This window comes from Sus scrofa, chromosome 8, assembly GCF_000003025.6.
Source record: "Sus scrofa isolate TJ Tabasco breed Duroc chromosome 8, Sscrofa11.1, whole genome shotgun sequence".
NCBI lineage: Eukaryota > Metazoa > Chordata > Mammalia > Artiodactyla > Suidae > Sus > Sus scrofa.
Genome location: NC_010450.4, coordinates 135725015 through 135750391, shown reverse-complemented (window position 1 = coordinate 135750391; position 25377 = coordinate 135725015). Strand labels below are relative to the sequence as shown.

General features: G+C 45.6%; 1 protein-coding gene across 7 annotated transcripts in view; it reads right to left on the bottom strand.

Moving 5' to 3' along the window:
• Positions 1-25377, bottom strand: part of TMEM150C (transmembrane protein 150C) — a 79928-nt gene that overhangs the window by 14217 nt on the left and 40334 nt on the right. For 2 of the 7 annotated variants that reach the window (XM_021101873.1, XM_003357106.4), the window contains exons 2-4: positions 1789-1878; positions 482-535; positions 329-361 (exon numbers count right to left, since the gene is read on the bottom strand). In XM_021101873.1, the coding sequence (XP_020957532.1) occupies positions 329-361; positions 482-535; positions 1789-1868 (167 nt within the window). In that variant the 5' untranslated portion in view covers positions 1869-1878. Of the gene's footprint in view, positions 1-328; positions 362-481; positions 536-1788; positions 1879-1993; positions 2017-15851; positions 15899-16360; positions 16873-21153; positions 21178-21477; positions 21706-25377 lie in introns of those variants that run through there. The other 5 variants (XM_013998510.2, XM_021101872.1, XM_005653621.3 and 2 more) reach the window with 5 other exon arrangements.

The following is a 25377-nucleotide window of genomic DNA, read 5'->3' as shown; positions in this document are numbered from 1 at the left end:
CTGGGGGGCGATTAGGTCACGAGGGTGGCGCCTCGTGACCAAGACCAGGGCCCTTGGAAGAGGGACCCCAGAGGGCTCTCATCCTCTTTCTGCCACGTGAAGACACGAGGAGAAGACGGCAGCCTGCACCTCGGAAGAGGGCTCCCATCAGAACCCGACCACACGGGCACCCTGACCTTGAACGTCCGGCCTCCAGGGAGGCGAGAAATGCCTTTCTGATGTTTATACGCCACCCAGTCGATGCCCCTTTGTCTCAGTAGCCAGAACCAAGACACCCTCCCAACCTGTCCTCAGATCCAATGGATCAGAAGAGAATTAATCAAGTTACCTTATGTATGGCGCATGCTTCACACCCAGTTTCCTGGATAACAGAAAAAACCCAGAGGCTCAGGTTAAAGCCCGGTCACTGGTGCAGTTTAACTTCACTAGGGGCAAAGGCGTTGTTACATCTATGGATGAACAAAGCTTAGAGTCACGTTACCTTTCAGCTGAATTTAATGGGAAAATTTTGTCATCTTCCACAGCTATGAAGTATCTAATGAAGAAAAAAAAATGAAAATTTATGAAACAAAGACCTTTTTAAAAAGCCAAGAATCATTTGTTCCCCAGTTTTATTGGACCAACCACACGACGTCATGGTGATGTTCTCTGAACTGGGAAAGGGCTGCTCTGCTGCCCTGCTTTGCCGACAGATCACCCAGCTTCCTAAAGCTCAGACGTCGTGATTCATAGGATTTCTTTAACTTTCAAGACACTCCCCAAATTAATGCCAATCATATAATCCGGACACTGGGAAACAAAGAAATAAGATTGTACAGCTTTAAGCAAACTAACATTAGGATTCAAAGTTTCTAATTTCTCAGGAGTATGTGTTCTCCCTTCTTAAAAAAACTGCAAGGACCTAAAATAATTTCCTAGAATTTAAATAGTACTTGAAATTAGCAAGAGTGGGAACATTTTATGATAAGTAAGGCTTTGAAGGTAATGATACCCATTTGGTACATGTACCAGACCCAGCGGCTCCTTCCCAAAAAACCCACGTTGGCCTGTGAACAGAATCTTTAGCATGTGAATGTCAAATTAGCAACTCTTGCAAATAATGAGTCTGTATCCCCGGTGCTCTTCACTACCTGCTTTGCACAGAATTTATTACACACTCTTGTTTTTTTTCTTTGGGTAACAGAAGAAAGGACGAGAAACGGGGACTTCAGCAAGGTCGAATTAGTAAACATTAGGTTAACATATTTGCAAACACATTTAGAGGACTATAACATATGCACAGTCATCCCTCCGTATTGGTGGGGGGTTTGCTTCAGGACCCAGCACTAGATGCCAGATTCCATGGAAACTCAGGTCCCATGGTCAGCCCTTCGCATACAAGATGCCCCACCTTCGACGTCAACCATGTGGTCTATGTAGCACTATAGGATTTACTGAAAAAGATCTGTGTATAAGGGGACCTTTGCAGTTCACTCGTGTTGTTCAAGGTCATCCGTAACCCGTGCACATCCTTCTGTATGCTTTCATCTCCACATCACTCGTGATATGTAATACAAGGTAAACAGTTGTAAATACTGTGTAAATGCTATGTAAAGTGCTGCTGGTGTCCAGCAAATTCAAGCTCTGCTTTTTGGAACGTCCTGCAATTATTCCCCCCTAATGGTTCTGACGTGCCGTTGGTTGACTCTGGGGGTGTAGAATCAGACCCTGAGGGACGAATGGACGATCAAAACTTCATGTCTTTATCTACACTGCACCTGAATCCTCAATAAATAAGCAAATACTCACACTATCCACAATCCAGCAGAAGTAAACAGGGTAAAAACAAGAGGTAAAAACATCCACACGCTGCATCTCTTCCCGTCCATGCCTGGACCCCTGCAGCGAAATGAACACGTGTTAATGACGGAGGCGAAAATGGACCTCACTCTTTCAAGATGAAAAGGCATTTACTTTAACCCCCAAAAGTGTATTTTATGACACCATGATTCACCTCAGCATTATCACTGTCACCTGCACAGGTGGGAAGCCCCTTGGGCAAGTGGCCTGCAAGACTGCTTTCTAGCGTTAGCTTCAATGTTTCAGAGCATTAGCTGAAAACGGATGGAAAATGTCTCCGAAAGATGTGTATTCTCATACCAGCCTCGGTGCCTTTGAGAATGGACAGAAGAATCTGGGTGAGGACTTTCAGGAGGAAAGCTAGGTACCAAAGGCCTACTCCGACCTATTTTGAGCTGGGAGCTATTATGAACATGTATGGGTTTACGGATCTGTGGATTTGGTATGGACATATGTTTACACTTTGGCAGATGAGAGTATGAGAAACGGTTAGCAAACAAATTAGCCTGTAGGGAACGACAAATAGCTTTTGCAAATCTGAACTTTCCTCTTGACGAGTTATTGAGCAACTGTCTCAGAAGACTCTAAAGATGAATGCCCCAGAAAACAGCCAGTGTGTATAACTTTAAACTCACCCCGACCAACACAATGAAAAAGAATACAGATGCCAGGTATTTGGGATGCTATGAAGTAAAAATATGTGAATTAAACATTTTCCACAGAATTGAAGTGAAAACCAGAAGCTTCAGAAGCGTCTGTGAAAAATGATTGCCGCAGAACGGAAAGAAATAACTAATCATCACTTTCCTTCTTTACACAGCGCCATCAGACAAAATCTGATGAGACTGAGACACTGGATGCCAACAATCCTTAAGGCAAGAAACGCTTGTTCCATGTCCACAGGTGACCTGACAAACAGAAGGAGGCCGTGGTGAAATGGCTCCTCTGAGGAACCATCGCTGCTTGCTATTTTCGGTTTTCCACTTAACTGCAAAAAGTGGCTTCCTGGGTTTGCACCACTGCTGCACGTTTCTGAGCACCTCCGCGATATCTGCTTTCATGTGCTGACTCCCTGGCTCTGCTGAGGGCTGAGAACAGAGAGAGAACACAGCCGTTCTTCCTGGGCTGGGAACCGCTAAGGTCTCAGGAAGGTCGTGGTTTCCAGAACTGACCTACCTGATCAGGTGCAGCTTTCAGACCAAGGGACAGACATCAGACCTCATAATGCGTCTCTGCACAATCATGCTGTAGGCCAATCCCCTGTCTGGGAAGGGGTGTCATATAAACTACAGAATTTAGGAGCTGCAGAATTTAGAGCCACTTTCAATCTATTTAATTCAATCTAATCCAGTTCACAAGTATCCACACCCTACTTGTGCCAGGAACTATATGGCACAAGTAGAAATACTGAGCTCTAATGAATACAACCTTTTTTTTTTTTTTTTTTTGCTTTTTAGGGCCACACCTGCGGCATATAGAGGTTCCCAGGCTAGGGGTCTAATCAGAGCTGTAGCCACTGGCCTACACCACAGCCACAGCAACACGGGATCTGAGCCATGTCTGTGACCTACACTACAGCTCACGGCAATGCCGGATCCTTAACCCACTGAGCAAAGCCAGGGATCGAACCTACAACCTCATGGTTCCTAGTTGGATTTGTTTCCACTGCGCCACGAAGGGAACTCCCAAATACAACTTTTTATATGTAACCAGCTGTGCAGTGTATCAAAGCTATTACATGGCCAGTGGTGCATGGCTACCCAGTTTATATAAGGTAGAAAATGATGACCATTTTACGCATACACGATATGGCTCTTCAGTGTCCATTTACTCATGTCCAGAAAATTCTGGGCTCATAATAAAGCTATCCATAATGCTAACAAAAATACTTCCACCAGTGGCCAAGATGCAGAGGAAGGACAGAAAACAGGGATGTGAACTGGGCATGTAAACCAGTTATTCTGGACCCGCCCCTGGAAGAGCACGTTCCAACAGGATGAGTCCCGCCGAGTGTAACCATTGCACTTACGCAGGTATCGAAGGCCCACCTTCTAAGTCCCTACCCTTTGATTGTCCCTACGGAGGCATCGCTTTTCTTCTTTTGTTTCGGAGGCAGCCAAGGTGGTGCATGGCTATTCTCCTAAATTGTTTTATTTTTACTAGTTTAATTCTCATAGGGGAATCTTATATCCAAATTATGGGAAAAACATGCTGTATCCCTTGCCGAATGACAGATGAAGTTCCCCTTTCTTAACCCAAAGGGATGCCTTGGGAGGTGAGAAGAGTAAGTCTATAGAGAATTGTCTTCTTAGCTTCTAATGGAGCTATTTTGGTGCTTCTTTAGGGTGTTTACATTGGTTTTTTTTTTTTTTTTTTTTTTTTTTTTTTGGAGAAAGCTGCAAATTCACTTTTAGATGTAAGAAAGACTACGGAGAAATCCTGCACACCCTTCCCTCAACCTCGCCTCCTGTATAACCACAGTACGATACCAACACCAAGACACGGATATTCATAATCCTTTCCCTTTATTCAGACTCCACCCATTTTGCATGCTCTCCTTCCCATGTGCATACGTTTATGCAAGAAATACAAAGGACCGTAAGAGACTGCTCCTAGCTACTATATGCCAATAAAACGGACAGCCTAGAAGAAATGGACGCATCCTCGTAAGGTACAACCTCCCAAGATGAAACTGGGAAGAAATAGAAAATACGGAGATACCAATGACAAGCACTGAGATTGAATCTCTGATTTATAAACTCCCAACAAGCAAAAGTCCAGGACCAGGGGGCGTCACAGGCGAAGTCTCTCACCTACTTAGAGAAGAGCTAAGATCTCTCCTGAAATGATTCCCCAAAAAGGCACAGGAAGAACACGTCCAAACTCATTCTGAGCCACCACCGCCCTGATACCGAAACCAGACAAAGATGCCACAAAAAAGGCAATCACCGTCTACGCAGTGTGGACACCTGTGTAGCCGACTCACGTGGAAGCCACGGCCACGGCACAGGACAGCCCAGAGGACCCGTTTCTAACCACACGCCCTTCCCTCCTTTCTGATCGCTAATTTGTTCTCCAGTCTACAATTTCAGCATTTCAAGTATGTCGTACCAATGGAATCATAGAGCAGGTGACTTCTAGGATTGACTCTTTTTTCACTCAGCAAAATTCCCTGGAGAGCATCTAACGTTTGTGTCTGGTATCTCTTCCTGTTGGGAAGTACTTCAAGGTATGGATGTACCAAGTGGGCTTATTCATCTGTCACAAGAGATCTGGCTTGTGTCAAGTGTTTGGCCGTGGCAAATAAAGAAACCGTGAACATTATCGTACAAGGGTTTGTGGCAACACACGTTTTTATGTCTCTGGAATAAACACCCAAGACTGCAATTGCCGGGTCCTATGATAATTGCATGTTTAGTTTTTTAAAGAAGTGCCAAACTGTTTCCAGAGCAGTTGCACCATTTTATATTCCTATCAGCAACTATGATGGATGCGGTTTCTCACATCATTTGCCACTATTGGTGATGTCACTATTTGGTGCTATCGTGAAATAATTGGTGTTAACTGGTGCTATCACTATTTCTTATGTGAGCCATCCCGAGAGTCATTTCGGGACGTCTCATTGTGGTTTTAATTTGTGTTTCACTGATGGCTAATGACGCTGAGCATTTCTTCATGGGCTAACGTGCCCTGAAATGTCTATACTTGTCTTTTGCCCATTTTCAACTTGCATTTTCTTTCCTTCTTTCTTTCCTTCCTTCCTTCCTTCTTTCTTTCCTTCTCTTTCCTTCCTTCTTTCTTTCTCTCTCTTCCTTCCTCCCTCCCTTCCTCCCTTCCTTCCTTCCTCCCTCTTTCTCTCTCTCTTTTTTTTTTACAGTTGAGAATAAAAAACAGCTTGAGAGTTCTTCATATACCCTAGATACTACCTTTTTTTTGGATACGTGGTTTGCAAATATCTTCTTCAAGTCTGCGGCATCTCCATCCCCTTAAACAGAGTCTTTCAAAAATTATTATTACTACTATTATTTTTTTTCTTGTGGCACATGGAGGTTCCCAGGCTAGGGGTCGAATTGGAGCTAGAGCCGACAGCCTACACCACAGCCACAGCAACGCGGGATCCCAGGCACATCTGGACCCACACCACAGCCCACCGCAACACCAGACACCCCCCCAACCCCGATCCCCGGGACGAGGCTAGGGATCGAACCCGCGTCCTCATGGATACTAATGGGATTTGTCTCCACTGAGCCACAAAGGGAACCCCCACTCCTAAGATAGTTTTATCTCTGCTTTCTGAATTAGACCCTTTGTTTTTTCATTTTTTAAGCTTATTGAAGGATAGATTTCCAAGGTTTGATAATTTCTGCGGTATATCAAAGTAATTCTGTCTACATGTACTGAGTTCTACGTTTTAAATTTGGTGGACTATTTCCTCCACTGATATTCATCTTCCAATAATATCAACAGTAAAAACAAACACAAAAACTTAGGAAGCCCCAAATGGTAAACTCTCTCTGGAACAATGTCACTTAATGTTTTCTGAGACAAGGAGGAAACGAACTAGGCTTGCATCAACCTTCTTGAAACGGTTCTGGCATTTAGACTCGGTGTGGAAGCCTCTCCTCCACATGGTGTCATTTATCCAAACGATCTGCAAAGCTGTTATCCAGATGGTCAGATCCTCTTGGAGTGCCAGGACTGCTAATTCTCTGTACATTTCTATCGCATGCTCTTTTCTTTTAACCAAGAGTGTTTCCAAAGTTGGCGCCGTCCTCGCTCTCTCTCACCGAATCTGTGGTAGGAGTGGGATGGCACCCCCCGCGGGACCGTCCAACACCGGGGTCAGAGGCTGAAAGCCCTGAGCTGCTGCCTGCTTCCCCGAAGCTCTCCTTCGTCCTCAGAGACAAAATGAACTGTATCAAAGTTCTGCAGTGGCTCCTGCTGTCCACAGATGTGGTCCGCTGTCCGGCTTCCGGCTTTGATGCTCAGTGCTGGTCATCTGAAAATTTACAGTCTCACGGAAGCCAACAAAGTGTTACCTTAAGCCCACAGGCTCCATCCCCAAGACCCCAACTCTGTGAACATGATTCAAAAAAGGGGTCTCGATAAAGTCAAGGTCCTCTAATTTAGTCATACTTTTATCATCAAGTTCCAAACAGACGGTTCTTAAGAGGATGAACTAAGGAAGCTACTGAAGTCGAAGAATGGAGCGTGTTGTTATCTGTGATGACCCTTGAAGCCTTTCTACTCTTTCAGACGGCGGTAAGACCAGTCTACAAATGGGAAAGTAAAGCCCATTGGGTCACCTTCGATTACAGATTTTTTTTTTTATTTTTTATTTTTTTTTGCTTTGTAGGGCTGCACCTGTGGCATATGGAGGTTCCCAAGCCAGGGGTCCAATCGGAGCTACAGCCCCGGCCTACGCCACGGTCATAGCAGTGTGGGATCCGAGTCACGTCTGTGACCTACACCACAGCTCAAAGCAACACCGGATCCTCAACCCACCGATCGAGGCCAGGGATCGAACCTGTGTTCTCATGGATCCTAGTTGGGTTTGTCATCATTGAGCCACGACAGGAACTCCCATTTACAGACTTTAAAGCTTTATTAGTGAGAAATCACTTGGGACAGGGAAATTTCCCAAAAGCCAAGATGTTATCTATCTTCAGGGACTGAAACAATTTGCTTGCTATGACTTAGAAAGATTTTGTATAACCTTGGTAACGGTGGGAGGTGGCGAGAGTTCGTGGACTCGGGAGCCAGATCACCAGGGTTTGGAATCGCAGCTCTGCCATGTACCACAGTGGTCGTGTGACCTTGGTAGTTCCATCCTCTCTGTGCCTCAGTTGCTTCATCTGTAAAGTGGGAATAATCATGGTACCTACCTCATTGGGTTTTTATGAGGGCCGAATATACACTTAAATCATTGATAACAGTACCGGCAGAAGAAACTTTTCAAAATTCTAACTATGTGCCCCTGCAGGCAATATTCAGGGTCTTCGGTAATCTTTTGACAAATTTTGTCATCTATCAGGAGGCGAGCCCTCCGCCAAAGCGGTTTTTCACCCTGCTCTCAGGGCCAGCTGGGATGGAGCAGGAAGGATGAACAAGTCACCCACGAATGACCAGGGCTGTTTCAGTGTCGATGAACCCAAAGCATCCTTGCTTTTTTCTTTTTAACCTTCTGGGAATCTTGAGTGGCTTTCCACAGGTATCATAGACGCATGTGGAGGCTTGTGTTATTTTATAATTTATTTACAGTTATAAATGGTAATGACAAGGACTATTCGCTTTGTTTTGTCCCTAAAACATTTACAGGGTCTCATGTATAAGCCAGCAGCGAGAAATCTGCAACGCAACAAGCTTTCCCAAGGACTTTCTGTAATCAGACAGATATAAATGATACTGTTCAAGCTACGGGGTCAATTCGACCCCAAAGTAACTTCCATGAGCACTGGAAAGAAACAATATGTTAACAAAGGGATTCTACAAACTATCACCATCTCCAAAAAGCCTATGATAATTACTGTGTAGAACCAATGGTGACTATTTTTCCCCAAGGCTCACTTGATTGCTAAAATCATCACCTTCTTTCAACTGACAGACGAGACTTACAGGGATCCTTTCATGCTAGTGACCCAAATGATTCCCTTTTTTTTTTTTCTTTTTATGGCTACACCTGCAGCATAAGGAAGTTCCCGGGCCAGGGGTCGAACTGGAGCTGCAGCTTGTGGTCTGTGATCTAGCTTGCAACAGCACTAGATCCTTAACCCACTGAGCAAGGCCAGAGATTGAACCTGCATCCTCACAGAGACAACGGTGGGTCCTTAACTTGCTGAGCCACAATGGGAACTCAGATTCTTTTTCTCAGAAATAGATGGAACATATCATGTCTCCACACCATTCATAGAATAATCCCAGAGGGGAAGTCCTTTCTTCCAGTATTTTAATTCAATAATATCTTCTTACAGTTTCTATGCCAAGATCCTTCTGAAAATCCATCTATATCTTCAATAATATTAAAAATATGTCCCACACGTGGCAGGTATACCTGCCAACCCTACAATCACTTGTCCTCTTTTTCTCAGCTAACAGAATCTAGTTTCACTCAGGACAGCAATGTGTTCAGCCCACGGGTATAAGTTATGACTCATCTAAGCCAATTATAGCCATCTCATTTTCCTTAGAGAAGGATCTTTCCAGATTTCCTTGCACTTGGCCAAAGAGATACAAGGGAAAGTCTACTGAGTTGCAGATGAGAAGGACCTGCATCCCTGATAAGGGAAAGCCTCTGTTCTATCCAATCTCCCCTTTTCCCACTTGGGATGCCGTTGTGAAAGTATGATACCTAGTGCTATGGCAGCCATCATGTAACCATGCGACAGCACACACAAGGACCCAAACCCAACATACTGAGGCTGGCAGAGTAGAAGATGGAAAAAAGTGACTCCTTGCTGACAGCATTGAGTCAGAGCACTCAATTCCCAATATTGCTAGATCTCAAACTTCTTTTAATGTAAACCACTAAGTCCTTTTGCTTTATTGCTGCAGATTGGTATAGCATCAAAATCAATTCTTCCTTCTTCCATCACAACTGGGCAAGTGGCTGCTGGACGACACTATAATTAGCAGCCTCCCTTTCAAGTAAGTGTGGCCCTATATGTAAGTTCTCCATGGAATGTGAGTGAAGCTGCAGATGATAATAATATTTTATTACATAGGAAAAGGTTTCTATTTTCTAAGGGTGCACACTGAAGTATTTGAAGATGAAGTGTCACAGTGTCTAAAATTTACTTTGTTCTTTCTTTCTTTATATGGCTGCACCTACGGCATATGGACGTTCCCAAGCTAGGGGTGGAATTGGAGCTGCAGCTACAGACATATACCACAGCCACAGCAACTCCAGATCTGAGCTGCATCTGCAACCTACACTGCAGCGTGAGGCAATGCCAGATCCTTAACCTACTGACCGAGGCCAGGGATCAAGCCCACATCGTCACAACATCAGGTCCTTAACCTGCTGAGCCACAATGGGAACTCCTAGAATTTACTTTTTGAAAAAGTTTGAGAAGTAGAGTGGTGATTCACATACAACATTGTGAATCTAATTAATACCATTGGATTGGATGCTTAAAATGGTTAGAATGTAAATTTTATATTATACATATTTTACCATAATAAAGAAGTAATTAAAAAAAAACCCACATCATCAAAAAAAGATTTACCACATCCATTAGGATGTCTGTTTGCAAAACCAAAACCAAAACAAAAAACCCAGAAAACAGCAAATATTGGGAAGGATGTAAAGAAATTGGACTTGGGCACAACTGCTGGGCATATAACATGGGCAGGTGCTATGGAAAACAGGGTGGTACTTCCTTAAAAAATTAAACCTAGGGAATTCCTGTCGTGGCTCAGTGGTAACAAATCCGACTAGTATCCATGAGGATTGGGGTTCGATCCCTGGCCCCGCACAATGGGTTGGGGATCCAGCATTTCTGGGAGCTGTGGTATAGGTCGCAGACGTGGCTCCGATCCTGCATTGCTGTGGTTGTGGTACAGGCCGGCAGCTACAACTCTGACTGGACGCCCTAGCCTGGGAATTTCCACATGCTGTGGGTGTGGCCCTAAAAAGAAAAAAACACAAAAACAAAACTAGAGTTACCATATGATCCAGTAATACCATTTCTGGAAATATACCAATGAGGACCAAAAGTAGAGAGAGACTCAGATATTTGCACACCTGTATTCACAGCAGCATTTTTTAAGGTAGCCAAAAGTTGGAAGCAACCCAAGCGTCCATCAATGGATGTATAAACACAATAGTCCATTGTATGTTAACACCACACACAGTGGAATTAACATACAGTGGAATATTACTCAGCCTTAAAGAGGAAGGAAATCCTGCCACATGATTCAACATGGACATTTGAAGGACATAATGCTAAGTGAAATAAGCCAGTCACAGAAGGGTAGATATTGGATAATTCCACTTATATGATGACCTTAGAGTAGCCCAAAGCACAAAGATGGAAAGAAGAATGGTGGTTGTTAGGGGCTGGGGGATAAAGGAGACAGGGAGTTAGTGGTACTGGCTGCAGAGTTTCAGTTTTGCAGGGTGAGAAGAGTGCTGAAGACAGATGATGGTCGTGGTTGCAAAACAATGTGAATGTACCTGATATCACGGGATTATACGCCTAAAATGGCAAAGTCGATGATACGATACTTTGCCTTAATTAAAAAAAAAAGAACAGACACAAGAAAAGGGTCTTGTGCCAAAAATCTGGTCTGTGCCAGGACAGTCTCTTGATTCTTTAAAAGAGAAAAAAAAGAAAACAAAAAAGTCCCCTGCTCTGTCTGACTTAGAAGGCAGGCCACATTCCTACTGAGCCTGCAATTAGGTTGAAAAGAGCCTGTATTTTAATAAGAATTGGTTGTTCTTGGCTGTTCCTATCAAGGTATTATAAAAAGGAGACAGTCCAGTGCAGAACAGACTGCTTTGCAAAGCGAGATGCAGATGAGGAGGTGCTGAGAAATGTGGAGCCTTGAAGGGCTGAAAGAGCCAATGGCTTCTGTCTCTCAAGCATCACAAGTTTAGAGATAAGAACAAGCACGTTGCCTTCCCTCCAAAGTCTGTTGTTTCAGAGGCCCCAGTAGAGCTGCCATTAAATTCAGGAAGGGTGGAGAGGATGCAGAGAAATCAAGCTCAAGACCCAAGTCTTGGAAGGAACTTTGGGAGAGACTGCTGGCATGGGAGGGCCTGGAAGCCAAAAGATCAGAAGTCAGCTGAGTTTCCACAGGCTCTGTATTCACGAAGGTACCACAGCTGCGCCAGTAAACCCTGTGATGGCTGTAAGCTCAGGCCTGCAGATGGGCGTGAGCAGTCCGTGTGCAGCAAGCGCCATACAGCCGCAATGGAGGGCCTTTCTCCACAGCCACTCCAGATTTGGCTAAAGGGGAACCCGAGTAGGAAGAGCCTCCGTCCCCCAAAGACAAGGCCAAGGACACACAGAGCCGTGGACAAGAGAGTCCTCCTGAAGAAAAGAAGCAGGGGCCAATCAGGGACCACCCCCCTCAACCTCTGCCAGGGCAGGGCGTTTGCCCATTGCCTGCCCTGGGATGCCAGCGTTATTATGGGCCAGGGGCTGCTATGCGTATTTCTTTCTCCTCTCTCTCTCTCTCTCTTTTTTTTCTTTTTTAGGGCCATACCTGCAGCATGTGAAGTTCCCAGGCTAGGTGTGACTCAGAGCTGCAGCTGCTGGCCTACGCCACACTCACAGCAACAGCAGATCCGAGCTGCTTCTGCAACATACACTGCAACTTATGGCAACACTGGTTCTTCAATCCACTGAGCGAGGCCAGGGATGGAACGGAAACTGTGTCAGGTTCTTAACCTGCTGAGCTACAGTGGGAACGGCTCTCCTCTTTTCAAACAGGAGGGTTTATTTATTTATTTACTGGCTGTTTTGTTGTTGTTGTTTTTTGGGGGGTTTGTTTGTTTGTTTGTTTTTAGGGCTGCACTCGAGGCACAGAGAAGTTCCCAGGCTAGGCAGCTGCCAGGCTACACCACAGCTCACAGCAATGCTGGATCCCCAACCTACTGAGCGAGGGAGGCCAAGGATCAAATCTGCGTCCTCATGGACACTAGTCGGATTCGTTTCCGCTTCACCACAACAGGAACTCCTCAAATGGCAGTGTTAATGGTGGTTTTCTAACCTCTGTTCCATCTTTGCACACAGAGGTGAGTAGGCGGGTACGAGGGGACAACTTGCCTTTGTTGTCAGGTTGTCAGACCGCCAGGACCACATCTAAACCTCATGGAAAGGGCTGTGCGTGGTCCAGCGAGCATGGACCTTCAGCTGGTGCATTTACCGGATGGCCTTTGTTTTTCTCTCTTGGGATGAAGCAATTGTGTTTTATGTGTTGGAAGGAGGGTATTCATGATACTCAGTGGCCAGAGGGACTGACTGTGGTGAGACTGTTAGCTGTCTACCTAAATGCCTATTGACAGATGAACGGATAAAGAAGGTGTGCTATGTATAGACAATGGAATATTACTCAGCCATAAAAAAGAACAAAATAATACTATTTCCAACAACATGGATGGACCTAGAGATTATCATACTAAGTGAAGCAAGTCAGACAGAGAAAGACAAATATATGAGATCACTAGCATGTGGAATCTAAAGAGATGACACAAATGAACTTATTTACAAAAAGAAACAGACTCAGAGACATAGAAAACAAATTTATAATTACCAAAAGAGAAGCAGGGAGGGATAAATTAGGAGCTTGGGATTATAATATACATGCTACTAGACTTTCCCGTTGTGGCTCAGTGATGGTGAGCCAGACTAGTGTCCATGAGGATGTGGGTTTGATCCCTGGGCTTGCTCAGTGAGTTGGGGATGTGGTGTTGCTGTGAGCTATAGTGTAGGTCACAGACGCAGCTCAGATCCCTCATTGCTGTGGTTGTGGTGTGGGTCAGCAGCTGCAGCTCCAATTCGACCCCTAGCCAGGTTCCAGATGCCACAGGTCCTGCCCTAAAAAGCAAAAAAAAAAAAGAAAAGAAAAAAGAGAAAAAAGTAAAATATACATACTACTATATATAAAATAGATAAGCAACAAAAACCTACTGTATGGCACAGGGAACTACCTTAAATATCTTGTAATAACCTATAATGGAAAAGACTCTAAAAACATATATATGTATACATTCACACATACATAAAAATTAATCACTTTGCTGTATGCCTGAAACCAACACAACAGTGTCAATTAACTATATTTCAATTAAATTTTTGTTTTTTGTTTTTTAGGGCCATACTCGTGGCATATAGAAGTCCCAGGCTAGGGGTCGAATTGGAGCTGCAGCTGCTGGCCTACCCCACAGCCATACCAATGTGGGATCCAAGCCATGTCTGTGACCCACACACAGCTCCTGGCAATGCTGGATCCTTAACTCACTGAACGAGGCCAGGGATCAAACCTGCGTCCTCATGGATACTAGTCGGGTTCCTAACGGCTGAGCCACAACAAGAACTTCCTATGCATAATGTTTATGTGTAATTTTTACGACGACTTTACAAAAACACAAAAATGTCTTTTTTCTTAAAAAGACATGTATTCTCTATGTATCTTATAGATCTGGGGTCAAATGAACCCTGGGAGGTATAAAAAAGGGTCGGTTAACATTATTAATTTAATTTTATAGATGAGAAGAAAGTGGTTACTTCCAACATGCCCGAGTCCCCAGTGCGAAAGAATCTTTTCTAGGCTCCTTGCCACATGCAATTATTTCATGTGCCTTCCTAGCCCAAGGCAAAAACAAACACACACACGAAACCGTAGAGCAGTCTGACCACAGGCTAACTGTGCCTGGAAGTCCCTGATCCGAAGCTTTGAAATGGTATCACAACAGCTCTTTCTGATCCATAGGCACAGCCCCAAGTGTCGAAACAGACAGCTCTTCACGATGCTGGTGCTCTCTTGCTAGGCTCTGACCCCGCACCTTAGCCCTGAACAAACAAGAAGCCAACTAGAGCTAAAAAGACATCCCCAAAGGACAGGTGCGTTCAGCAAGTTCAAGAGACGGGGGGGGGGATCCGAGAAGGACGTTCAGGTCGGATCGTGGGCGGCTGGGGGTAGAATGCCATGGCTGAGATGGGCTAGGCGACTGCCTGTGACCATCAGACCCCAAGCACAGGACCTGGAGCTCCGCATCCAACAAACCAGCAGCGGCTCAGTGGATGTGATATACCAAGCGTGACGGTCAAAATGATCCTTCTTCCTCTGTTTCGTGGGAACACAGAACAGGGCTGGATCCATGAGCTCGTGTCCTGGATTTTCTTCTTCTTCTTTTTATGGCCACACCTGCGGCATATGGAAGTTCCTGGGCCAGGGGTTGAATTGGAGCTGCAGCCGCCGGCCTACACCACGGCCACATGAGATCCAAGCTGCATCTGTGACCTATGCCACAGCCTGTGGCAACGCTGGATCCTTAATCCATTGATTAATCCACTAATCCAGGGCTGAAGCCTGAATCCTTATGGACACCATGTTGGGTTCTTAACCTGCTGAGCCACAGTGGGAACTCCCAGAGTTTCTGGTTTGAAATCTATGCTCTGCCCCTGAATTGCTGGGTGATGCTGTGCAAAGTGCTGAACCTCTCTAAGCCTCGATTTTCTCATCTACAGAATGGAATCATAAATAGCACCTACTTCCTAGGGCTGCCAAACGAATTAAGGGAGTTAATACAAGCAAGGCTCTTTGATAGGTATATGGCAAGAGCTCAGTTAACTGGAAGCCTACTATTATAACTGGCTGTCTTGGAGTTTCCATTGTGGCTCACAGGTTAACGAACGCAACTAGCATCCGTGAGGACGCAGGTTCGATCCCTGGCCCCCATCAGTGGGTTAAGGATCTGGCATTGCTATGAGCTGTGGGAGGCTGGCAGCTGTAACTCCAATTCAACCCCTAGCCTGGGAACTTCCATATGCCGTGGGTGCGGCCCTAAAAAGACAAAAAATAAAAAATAAATGGCTGTGTTAATATCACTAATGCCCACTCCATTTGTAGTCCAGAAAAGCAAGTCGAAATGCAGATTTATTCCAGCTTAACAGTGGCTGCTTAAAAACGCAGTGAGGAAACTGAGAGAGCGTACGACAGGCTGTAATGGTCTCTCAGGGAGGCAGGGTATGACCTTGTACAAAAATCCTTCCAACAGTCTCTTAGAAAGTGTGCGGATGACTTCTTTGGAAAGACAGAAGAAAACCACATGAACTAGGTGAGACGAGGGGTCGCTTCACGGAGCTCAGACAGGTGCTGAAGAAGGCCATGCGCCATCGTGCATCCTTCTCAGGCCGGAAGATCTCAACAGCTCAGAAGCCCAAACTCCCCTGAACACTCAACCACTGCATCACCAGAAGAAACACCAGGGAGACCAGGGACTCGCAAACCGTAGTGAACTGGCTGGTGCCTGTTCTTCCACAGCCAGTGGGCGCGCCACACACCTTGTGAAAGGGGACCTAATGCAGCTTCTCATTTCACACGGTTCCCTGGCACAGAAGGCACCCTGGAACAGAGCCCATAAATCGTTAGCCTCTTCTCTCGTCCTCGACCCTCATGCCCACAGACGACGTCTTTGCAGGTGAGTGTTAAGCACTCAGCAGGCTTCAGGGTGTGAAGAAGGGTGCGCCTGCAGAGCGAAGGGCAAAGTTAGGAAAATCACCAATGAAGGCGATTCCACGGTGAACCAAAGAAATGAAGCATTACCAAAAACATTTCTTTCTTCTTTTTTGGCCACCGCATGGCATATAGGGTTCCTGGGCCAGGGATCAGATCCAAGGGACCTACGCCACTAGCTAGCTGCAGTCCTAGCTGTGGCAACGCACTGTGCCACACCAGGGATAGAACCTGTGTCCCAGTGTTCCGGAGAGGCCGCCACTGATCCCGTTGTGCCACAGCAGGAACTCCTGAGGTGATGCATTTGGAGCAGTAACACCTCCCAACAACCACTTACCAGCGTCCTGCTAAGAGACTGGCACGCTTCCCAACTCTCAGGAAGTCGTGACGGGTGTGAAACTGCAACTCTAAACTGCTCGTCGTGCTGGCCCCAGCCGTGTGCGTCCTCGGTGGCTCTCCAAAGGCTCAGTATCCTTCACCAGACCAAGGATGCTCTGGCTTTGGTTGCTTCTTTAGATCCATGCTCTCCCAACCGCCCGTTCACAGCTCAGATGCCAGCTGCCATCCGTGGCCCATCCCTCCTTGCCTGCGAAGATACACCACACGTTGATGCCCAGCTCCTGAGCGTGGCAAGGGGGTGGAGTGGAGGCGACACACGCCGTCTCCCTCAAGGGCCTCCCCTCTGTTTCATTAAAATCAAGCACAAATGGAAACTAACTTGAAAATTGCCGGAGCAGACAACATCAGCTTGGTTATATGAGCCGAGCTTAATTTCGTTTATTTTGCAAGATGAGCGACATTGACGCGACCTAAGGTCCACCTCTTATTTATCAAAAGTGAAACTTCAGTCATGCCCCCCAATTGATCATGAGGTCATCACTAACCAGCTCCCTGTCATTTAAGAAAATTCTAATATTTTAACCAATCGCTGTGAAGAATAAGCAGTCACTGCCTCCAGCTACACAAGCTCTTTATAACCACATGCCCCTGAGCCCCACTGCATGCTTTGGTCTGCGAGCTCCTGGTTTGGAAACTTTTTTGGTGCAGGCACAATAAACATATACTAATGACTACTTCAGTGACTCCTTGGTTTTACTTTTGCTTTCTCCTGAACTTGGGACGGTTCACAGGCAACAGAAGTGGGATCCAAAGAAGAAGCCCACATACCCCTCCTGACTCCAAGGCAGGTGAGCGGTCAGGTGTGGGGCCCACAGAGCCCACTGCACTCGTTGCTTTCTTGCTGACCCTGGAGCTCCAGGGCAAGTCTCTGGTGCGTCTGAGCCTTGCTCTCTTTGCATGCTGAGTTCCCCAGTCTTCCTGTGCACATTCGCTGTTTCTGTTTGTTGCAACCTCTATAAGGGAACTAGAAGGGGCGAAACCTGTGATTCCTTGGGCTTTAGAAGGGTTACCCGGCTTCCCAGAGAGTATTTGTTTCAAGGCATCTAAGGGCAGAGGTGGGTTCTAAATCTCCTTCTTCTTCCTTTCAAGACTCCTGCCTCTCCTATGTGTACCCACTGTATACCAGGAGCATGTGTCTTTCTGGAAAAGGGGGTGAACGTTTGGATAATCTGGAATTGTAGTGGTCACTTGGAAGCAATTTTAACTTAGATAAGTCCGCCTAAGGGGCACCCTTGAAAAGAGAGGATCCCAAACCTCTCAGAGGCCATTTGAATGCCTTCTTTGATTGGTGTGCAGAAGCTTCTAAAAGACAAATGATTCCAAAAATAGCTTCTCTAAAAGAATCCTTAGAGAATGCAAAAAAAATCTTTATCCATCTGAGCAGGTTATCTTCACTTAGTCCATCTGTCAAAAACAATTTGGATCTAGTTACCCTTTTGCGTTTTGTTATTATTGTACCTGAGACATGGCTGCATTTTAAAATGAAGGTTGTAAGGTCTCTTTTCCTGTCTGTCTATATGTTTATGTGCATCTATGTATGTATATTAAGTATATGCAAATTTTTTTTTTTTGGTCTTTTTGCCATTTCTTGGGCCGCTCCCGCGGCATATGGAGGTTCCCAGGCTAGGGGTCCAATCGGAGCTGTAGCCACCGGCCTACGCCAGAGCCACAGCCACGCGGGATCCGAGCCGCGTCTGCAACCTACACCACAGCTCATGGCAATGCCAGATCCTTAACCCACTGAGCAAGGGCAGGGACCGAACCCGCAACCTCATGGTTCCTAGTCGGATTTGTTAACCACTGCGCCACGACGGGAACTCCCGTATATGCAATATTTTAAAAGAGTTCTGGAGTTCCCTCGTGGCACAGCAGAAACAAATCCGACTAGGGACCATGAAGTTGAGAGTTCGATCCCTGGCCTCGCTCAGTAGGTTAAGGATCCGGCGTTGCTGTGGCTGTGGCGTAGGCCAGCAGCTGTAGCTCTGATTCGACCCCTGGACTGGGCACCTCCATATGCCATGGATGCGGCCCTAAAAAGCAAAACAAACGAACAAACAAACAAAAATAAGTGAGTTCTATTTAATTGGCTTAAAGAAAAATAAACGCATAAATTAAGTATCCCTAAAACTCTCAGACGTGTAGGACTCTAACTCAAATGTTTTTCAGGTTCACATGATCTGGGAAAATCTTTGATAAATAAAAACTAGTTAAAGCTTGTTGGTTTAATAAAAACAGGCATGCCTTAGAGTTCTGGTCATGGCTCAGCAGTAATGAACCCAACCAGTATCCGTGAAGACTCGGGTTCAATCCCTGGCCTTGCTCAATGGGTTAAGGATCCGGCGTTGGCGTGAGCGGTGTGTGGGTCGCAGACATGGCTCGGATCCCAAGTTGCTGTGGCTGTGGTGTAGGCTGGTGGCTACAGCTCCGATTAGACCCCTAGCCTGGGAACCTCCATATGCCGTCGGAGTGGCCCTCAAAAAAAAAGGTATGTTTTCATAAATACGTATTCATACATTTGCTAATCTACTATAGGACACTAACATATGATAGATAATGCACAATTGCCTACTTCTTAAGTTTTCACTAGAAGGTGAAAACTCATAGTTAAAAGTTTGTACTCAGTATGTAAAAACAAAACTATAACAGAGTGAAGCGAAACAACTTTGCATACAAAATATGGGCAGAAAGTGGGCGTGTTTTTATCTACAGAGCATGCAAGGGATCCGGGGTGTGTTTTTGTTAAGGAAAGAAAGAGAGGAATGGCTCAAGTAGTAAATGTAACGTCTGCTTGTTCCAGAATAAGAAAGAAAAGGTTTATTTTTTCTTTCCCAAACAAAACCTAAATGGACATAGAGAGTTGCAGGTTTGTGGAAACGGTAGATGCTATGAGGTCAAAGCTGGCTCAACTGAATGGATTTATTACAAGGGTTTAAAAACAAGCTTTAATAAACGGTGTCCTCATGTAAAACTAAAGCTAACTTTTCTTTCATCTGCATAAAGGATAAAATTTAATCAGACCACCTGCTCTTGCTAAGCTTGCACAACGTTTTTCTTCACCCTTACAGTAACCCATCCAGAAAAACAAAGATCCATGTTTTATCAAAAAATTTCCTATGTTTCCCATTGTCTTTATTGCGTCTGTGATTAAGAAAACTGAATTTTCTCTATTGAGAGAGCAGACGTCTTTTTCAACCATGTAACTTTCTTTCCTTGCCTTTGAAATCTTTTCACGGTCACTTTGGCTGAATGGACAGCGCAGCTTTGTTTCACAGAGACCCGTGATCCTACCTGACATTTGGACAAACTTCCCCAATTCAAAGGCCGAATGAAGTCTCTTTGACCTCAAACTAACTTTGGGATTTTCCAGAGGGCCCCAAGAGCTCCAAAGATTTGCTCTCTCTCCTCATGAAAGAGAGATGTTAATTTACGTAGGCTTATTTGCTATGTCGAGTTGCATGGGAAACACGGTCCAATAAAAAGTCATGTTTAACCTTCTTAGATTATATTTACATGATTATGTAAGTGCTCCAGAAATTATACAAAATCCCTAAAGTCTGCTATGTCCTGGTATAATGTTATCAGTCATAATTGCAATTACTACTGTACAGTCTTGTGTGTCACGAAAATAGCAATTTGCTTCTCAATTGCATCATTTTCGGTGAACTCTCTCTCCCCAGATCTTTAACGATGGCTGTTTTTACGTCTTCTGTCCCTCGATAATCACTGTTAGGCTCTCGATTCTTCTCTGAAAGCATTTATAACCAACTGCAGGCAAAATACTTCCTTTTCAAAGAGATTCATGGAAAAGATGCTGACCAGTACTCTAGAACACAGGTTTCTGAGAACTTGAACTGGGTAAGAATTTCTAAACTCTAACGGAAAATCGATAGACTCATAAAGCTTTGAACCTGAGATGAAGCAAAATAAAAATTACAGGAAACTGAATGAACCGATGAAAATGAGAATGAGTTTTATGACGTCATTTCAAACATTATTGTTTTTTTAAAACGTTTGGTTTTCCAGATCCAAAGGATCCCCTTTTTCTCTTTTCTTTTAAGCTGTTTATACCTCACAGCAACTTGATAAAATAAACTTTTATAAACAAAAGTTGAAACATTTATCTTTTTCTCCCTACCTGATCCCCCCAGAATTTGGAAATTGTTATTAAATATTTGTATTTTCACGATGATATGTGCTTTTTTTGTTTGTTTGTTTGTTTGTTTTTCTTTTTCGGCCATACCCACAGCATACGGAAGTTCCCAGGCCAGGGACTGAATCTGAGCCAGAGCGGCAACCTACACCACAGCTGCAGCAACTCGGGATCCTGAACCTGCTGCACCACAGTGGGAACTCTGACAGTACATGCTTCTATATAAAGAATCTGTTCTCCTTGTAACAAGACAATCAGACAAGTCCTTAGCTTGGCTTCTTATCCTAAAGAGACGTTAAAGGTCTAATCTGAGATTTCTTCTTCCCAGACAGTGTTACAGAACTAAGGTTGATTTCATCAATAAAGTCCCTTGGCTATTACCAAAGCTTCCACTGAAATGGCACATGCACAGAATCCTTATCACTACAACACCTCTGTAAATAATAAAACTAGACATTTTTAAACAAACAAATTAGTTTTACTGTAAATATCTTTGATAAAAATGGGATAACTACAAAAAAAAAAAAAAACTATTTCAGTGGAATTGCAGTATACCCATTCTCAGATTCTGATCCACGCACCTACTTTAAACTTCAGGAAAATCACCACATCCTTCGTGTCCGTCGCTGTAAGGGCCACTCAAGAAAGTTCAACGGATACCCAGCGACGTCATCAAAGCCAGGCACACGGCAAACCAGGGACATCCATCAGATTCCCTCTGCTCACGAGGCTGTGAATTCAAATCCGGAGCTTTTCTCAAGCAGCTCTTCTCCAAACTTGGAAAACGAGCTTATGATTTGCTCAAACTATTAACTTTCATTTTTCTTTTGTTTCCATAGCAGTGCCTCTTATTAAATCATCTGATGGCCCACACCACATAGAGGCCTAATTCGGTGAACACTCACCTGCACCAGCACCTCCTGAGATTCGGCATCTTCACACGGCTCCCGTCCTGAGTCACGATGAGACCGTGTGCCTGCTGACACACCCCAGTGTGCCACGCAAACCACTCACGAAACAGGCGCAGACGGACTTAAAGTCTGAATCTGACTATGACCCATCGGTGAGGTCTAGCTGGTTAAATCTTGGCCTCTGGAAATTTTTGCTCTGGGGAATTTTTCAGTCTTTGGCTTTTCGTTTCCCTAGAGCCATCCCACGAACCTTTCTAGTGTGTTGTATACTCTGAATAGTTTTAATATCTTTTGGCAGCCACACACACACACACACACACACACACACACACACACAGATGATATCCGTGAGGATTAGACAACTTGAGGAACTCAATGATCTGAGCTCCCAGGTCTGTGAAGACCATGTAACTGACGGTAACAGCAATTACACGGCCCTCTGTCCTGACAACACCTGGGAGCAGTGGTATGTGACGCTTCAGCCTGGCTGCGTCAACAACCATAAACAAGAGCAACGCTACACTCGCTGCTCACACTGCAAGTTCGCTGAGAAGATGATCAAAGGGGGAATTGTTAAAATCAAACACAAAAGGAGACCAGACTTGAAATTTCCCTGAGCAGACAAAACCAGTTTAGCTACACAAAGCTTAATTTAGCTTCTTTTGCAAGACAAACAAGGCTAAATTGACCTGGGTCATTTCTTGCTTACGCCTCTGAAAATCCTAAATTCCCCAAAGTTGGTATGAGGTCATCACTAACCAATTGCTTTAAAAAATTCTAATATTCTAAAGCCTATCACCGAGGAGAATAAACAGTCACTAGTCCACGCTGTAGAAGCTGCACAGCAACATACCTCAGGGCCTCATTGCGTGTTTTGGTTTGAGAGCTCCCAGTTTGCAAACTGTCTTTTTTTGGTGCAGGCACGATAAAAGTATGCTAATGACTACTTCAGTGATTCATTGGTTTTATTACTGTTTTTTGTTTTTTTTAATTTTTTTTTTTTTTGTCTTTTTAGGGCCGCACCCTCGGCACATGGAGGTTCCCAGGCTAGGGGTTGAATCGGAGCTGTAGCTGCCGGCCTACCCCACAGCCACAGCCACACCGGATCCTTAACCCACTGAGCGAGGCCGGGGATCCTCATGGATACGCGTCCGGCTCATTAACCGCTGGTCCATGACGGGAACTCCTTTTTTTCCTGCACTTTTGGGAGTCCCCTTTGCTATACCTAGACCGACCGTCTCTTCCCAACTGTGGTTTGGCCGCCCAGTTTCTGGACAAGTGCTGTCCTATATTTCAGGACGGGCCACCCGGCTGCGTTACTTCTCCCTTCCAGCCATGGAATCCGCAAGATTCTCCTTCAGTGGTTCTGCAGAACCCTTGGAAAAAAACAGATTGAAAAGGAGTTCCTGTCGTGGCTCAGCAGCAACGAACCCAGCTAGTGTCCGAGAGGACTCGGGATCAATCCCTGGCCTGGCTCGGTGGGTTAAGGATCCGGCGTTGCTGTGAGCGGTGGTGTAGGTCGCAGATGACCTCGGATCTGGCGTTGCTGTGGCTGTGGTGTAGGCCGGCAGCTGTGGCTCCAATGGGACCCCTAGCTTGGGAACCTCCACATGCCCCAGGTGTGGCCTTAAAAAGACAAAAAAAAAAAACCAAAACAACAAAACAAACCAAAAACAGGTTGAGAAAATAGTTTTATCAATACCTCATCAGTAAATAGATGACCTGTCCTCTCCGCAGGTAACTCAATTTCTACCATACTATGTGGCTTCTCAAACCAGATACACTCCCCTTACTATCTTGAATGGCTCCCTGCCTGACGTGAATTAAGGGCAGATTCACTGATGGGCAAGCTGAACCATTAGAATTCTCAGGGTGTCTGAGTTTCTTACTTGACATATTGTGGGTCCCTTTATTTATTTATTTATTTATTTATTCTGTCTTTCTGCTATTTCTTGGGCCGCTCCCGCGGCATATGGAGGTTCCCAGGCTAGGGGTCTAATCGGAGCTGTAGCCGCCGGCCTACGCCAGAGCCACAGCAACGCGGGATCCGAGCCGCGTCTGCAACCTACACCACAGCTCACGGCAACGCCGGATCGTGAACCCACTGAGCAAGGGCAGGGACGGAACCCGCAACCTCATGGTTCCTAGTCGGATTCGTTAACCACTGCGCCACGACGGGAACTCCTTGTGGGTCCCTTTAAATGTCAGTAGACACAGATGCCCTCTTGACACTGTTTCCCCCAAACCTTCGGTCCCCCCTCTCGGTTCACGGCAGCTCCATCCTTGCTGTTTCTCAGGCCAGAACCCTCAGGGTCGCCTTAAAACGCCTCAACTTCTCACACGCCCTACATCCAAAGTGCCAGGAAACCCTGGTCCAAAAGAGTCCTAACCAAAGCTGCTTCTCACCACAGTGGGCTGGTCATTTTAAAACACAGATCAGATCAGACCATTTCTTTAAAAAAAGCAAAACTGAAGCATAGCTGATTTATAACATGGTGTCAGCTTCTGCTGAACAGCCAAGTGACCGAGTTATACACACATATATGTAGTCTTTTCCTTTATGGTTTATCGCAGGCTCTTACATACAGTTCCTTGTGCTATACAGCAGGACCTTGTATCGGCTAACCTCAAACTCCTAATTTTTACTTATTTATTTTTTTGGTCTTTTGTCTTTTTAGGGCCACACTCGTGGCATATGGAGGTTCCCAGACTAGGGGTGGAATCGGAGCTGTAGCCGCCAGCCTCCCCCACAGCCACATTAAGGCCAGATCCAAGCTGCGTACTGCTCACAGCAACGCCGGATCCTTAACCCACTGAGCGAGGCCAGGGAGCGAACCTGCAACCTCACGGTTCCTAGTTAGATTCGTTTCCGCTGAGCCACGGCGGGAGCTCCCTGAGAACCCATTTTAAGTCACCTTCGCTCCTCACTTCCAGAATTTCTCATCCCACCTTCTACTTCTCTCCGCAGCGCCCGGCGCCGTATGTCACCTATTTTATTGACAGATTTTCCTCTTTCACTCAATGTAAGCTCCGTGAGGGTAGGAATTTTCACCTTTTGTGTTCTGCTTTATCCCCAGGGTCTAGAACAAGGCGGGCCCGTCATAGGATGCCTGATGACTATCTGGATAAGAGCGCGTGAAAGGCACTCTGCTAGGAAATGGGAAATACAAACAGCAAACAAAACAGCAAAACAAAAGCAGGAACCTTGGTTCAGAAACCTAAGTGTGAACACAGGTAAGCACAGTATGAGGCAGAGCTGGTCGCTGCTACGCCGAAGATGAAAACAGATCTATGCCCAGAGGGCGGGAAGAGGGGTTACTTCTGATGGGGGGAGCAGGACCTTGGGGGTGGCACTGCCTCGGATCAGGAACAGAGCTGCACGACGCTGAAAGGGAATGGAAGGCTATCGAGCAAGAGAAACCGTCTAAAGAGGACACAGAAAATATTGGTGGAGCAGAGTACGTGAGGCAGCGGGGCCGAGGCTCAGTGCCCTCGGTGGGGGAGCTATGCGGGGGGAGGCAGCGGAGGTGTCTGCAGCCAGGCCGCGTGGGCCAGGAGGGCACGCCTGGGAAGAGGGCTCGGGGGCCGCACCCCTGGGTAATGGGGGGCAGTCACCGAGGGCTGCTCTGCTAGTCGGAAGTGAAGACAGAAGGATTCCATTTGCTCCTTGTCTGCAGTATTCTCCAGAAGCATAAAGCTTTGGCGGTATAGAACCAGGGCAGAAGGCCTCGGGGGCAGCCAGTCCCAGGTTCTAATCACGCTTCTCGGCCTTGGGAGCCCTCTGGTTAAGAAAGGTTAAGAGGGAGTTCCCGCTGTGGCTCAGCGAGCCACAAACCCAACTGGTATCCATGAAGATGTGGGTTTGATCCCTGGCCTCGCTCAGGGGGTCGAGGC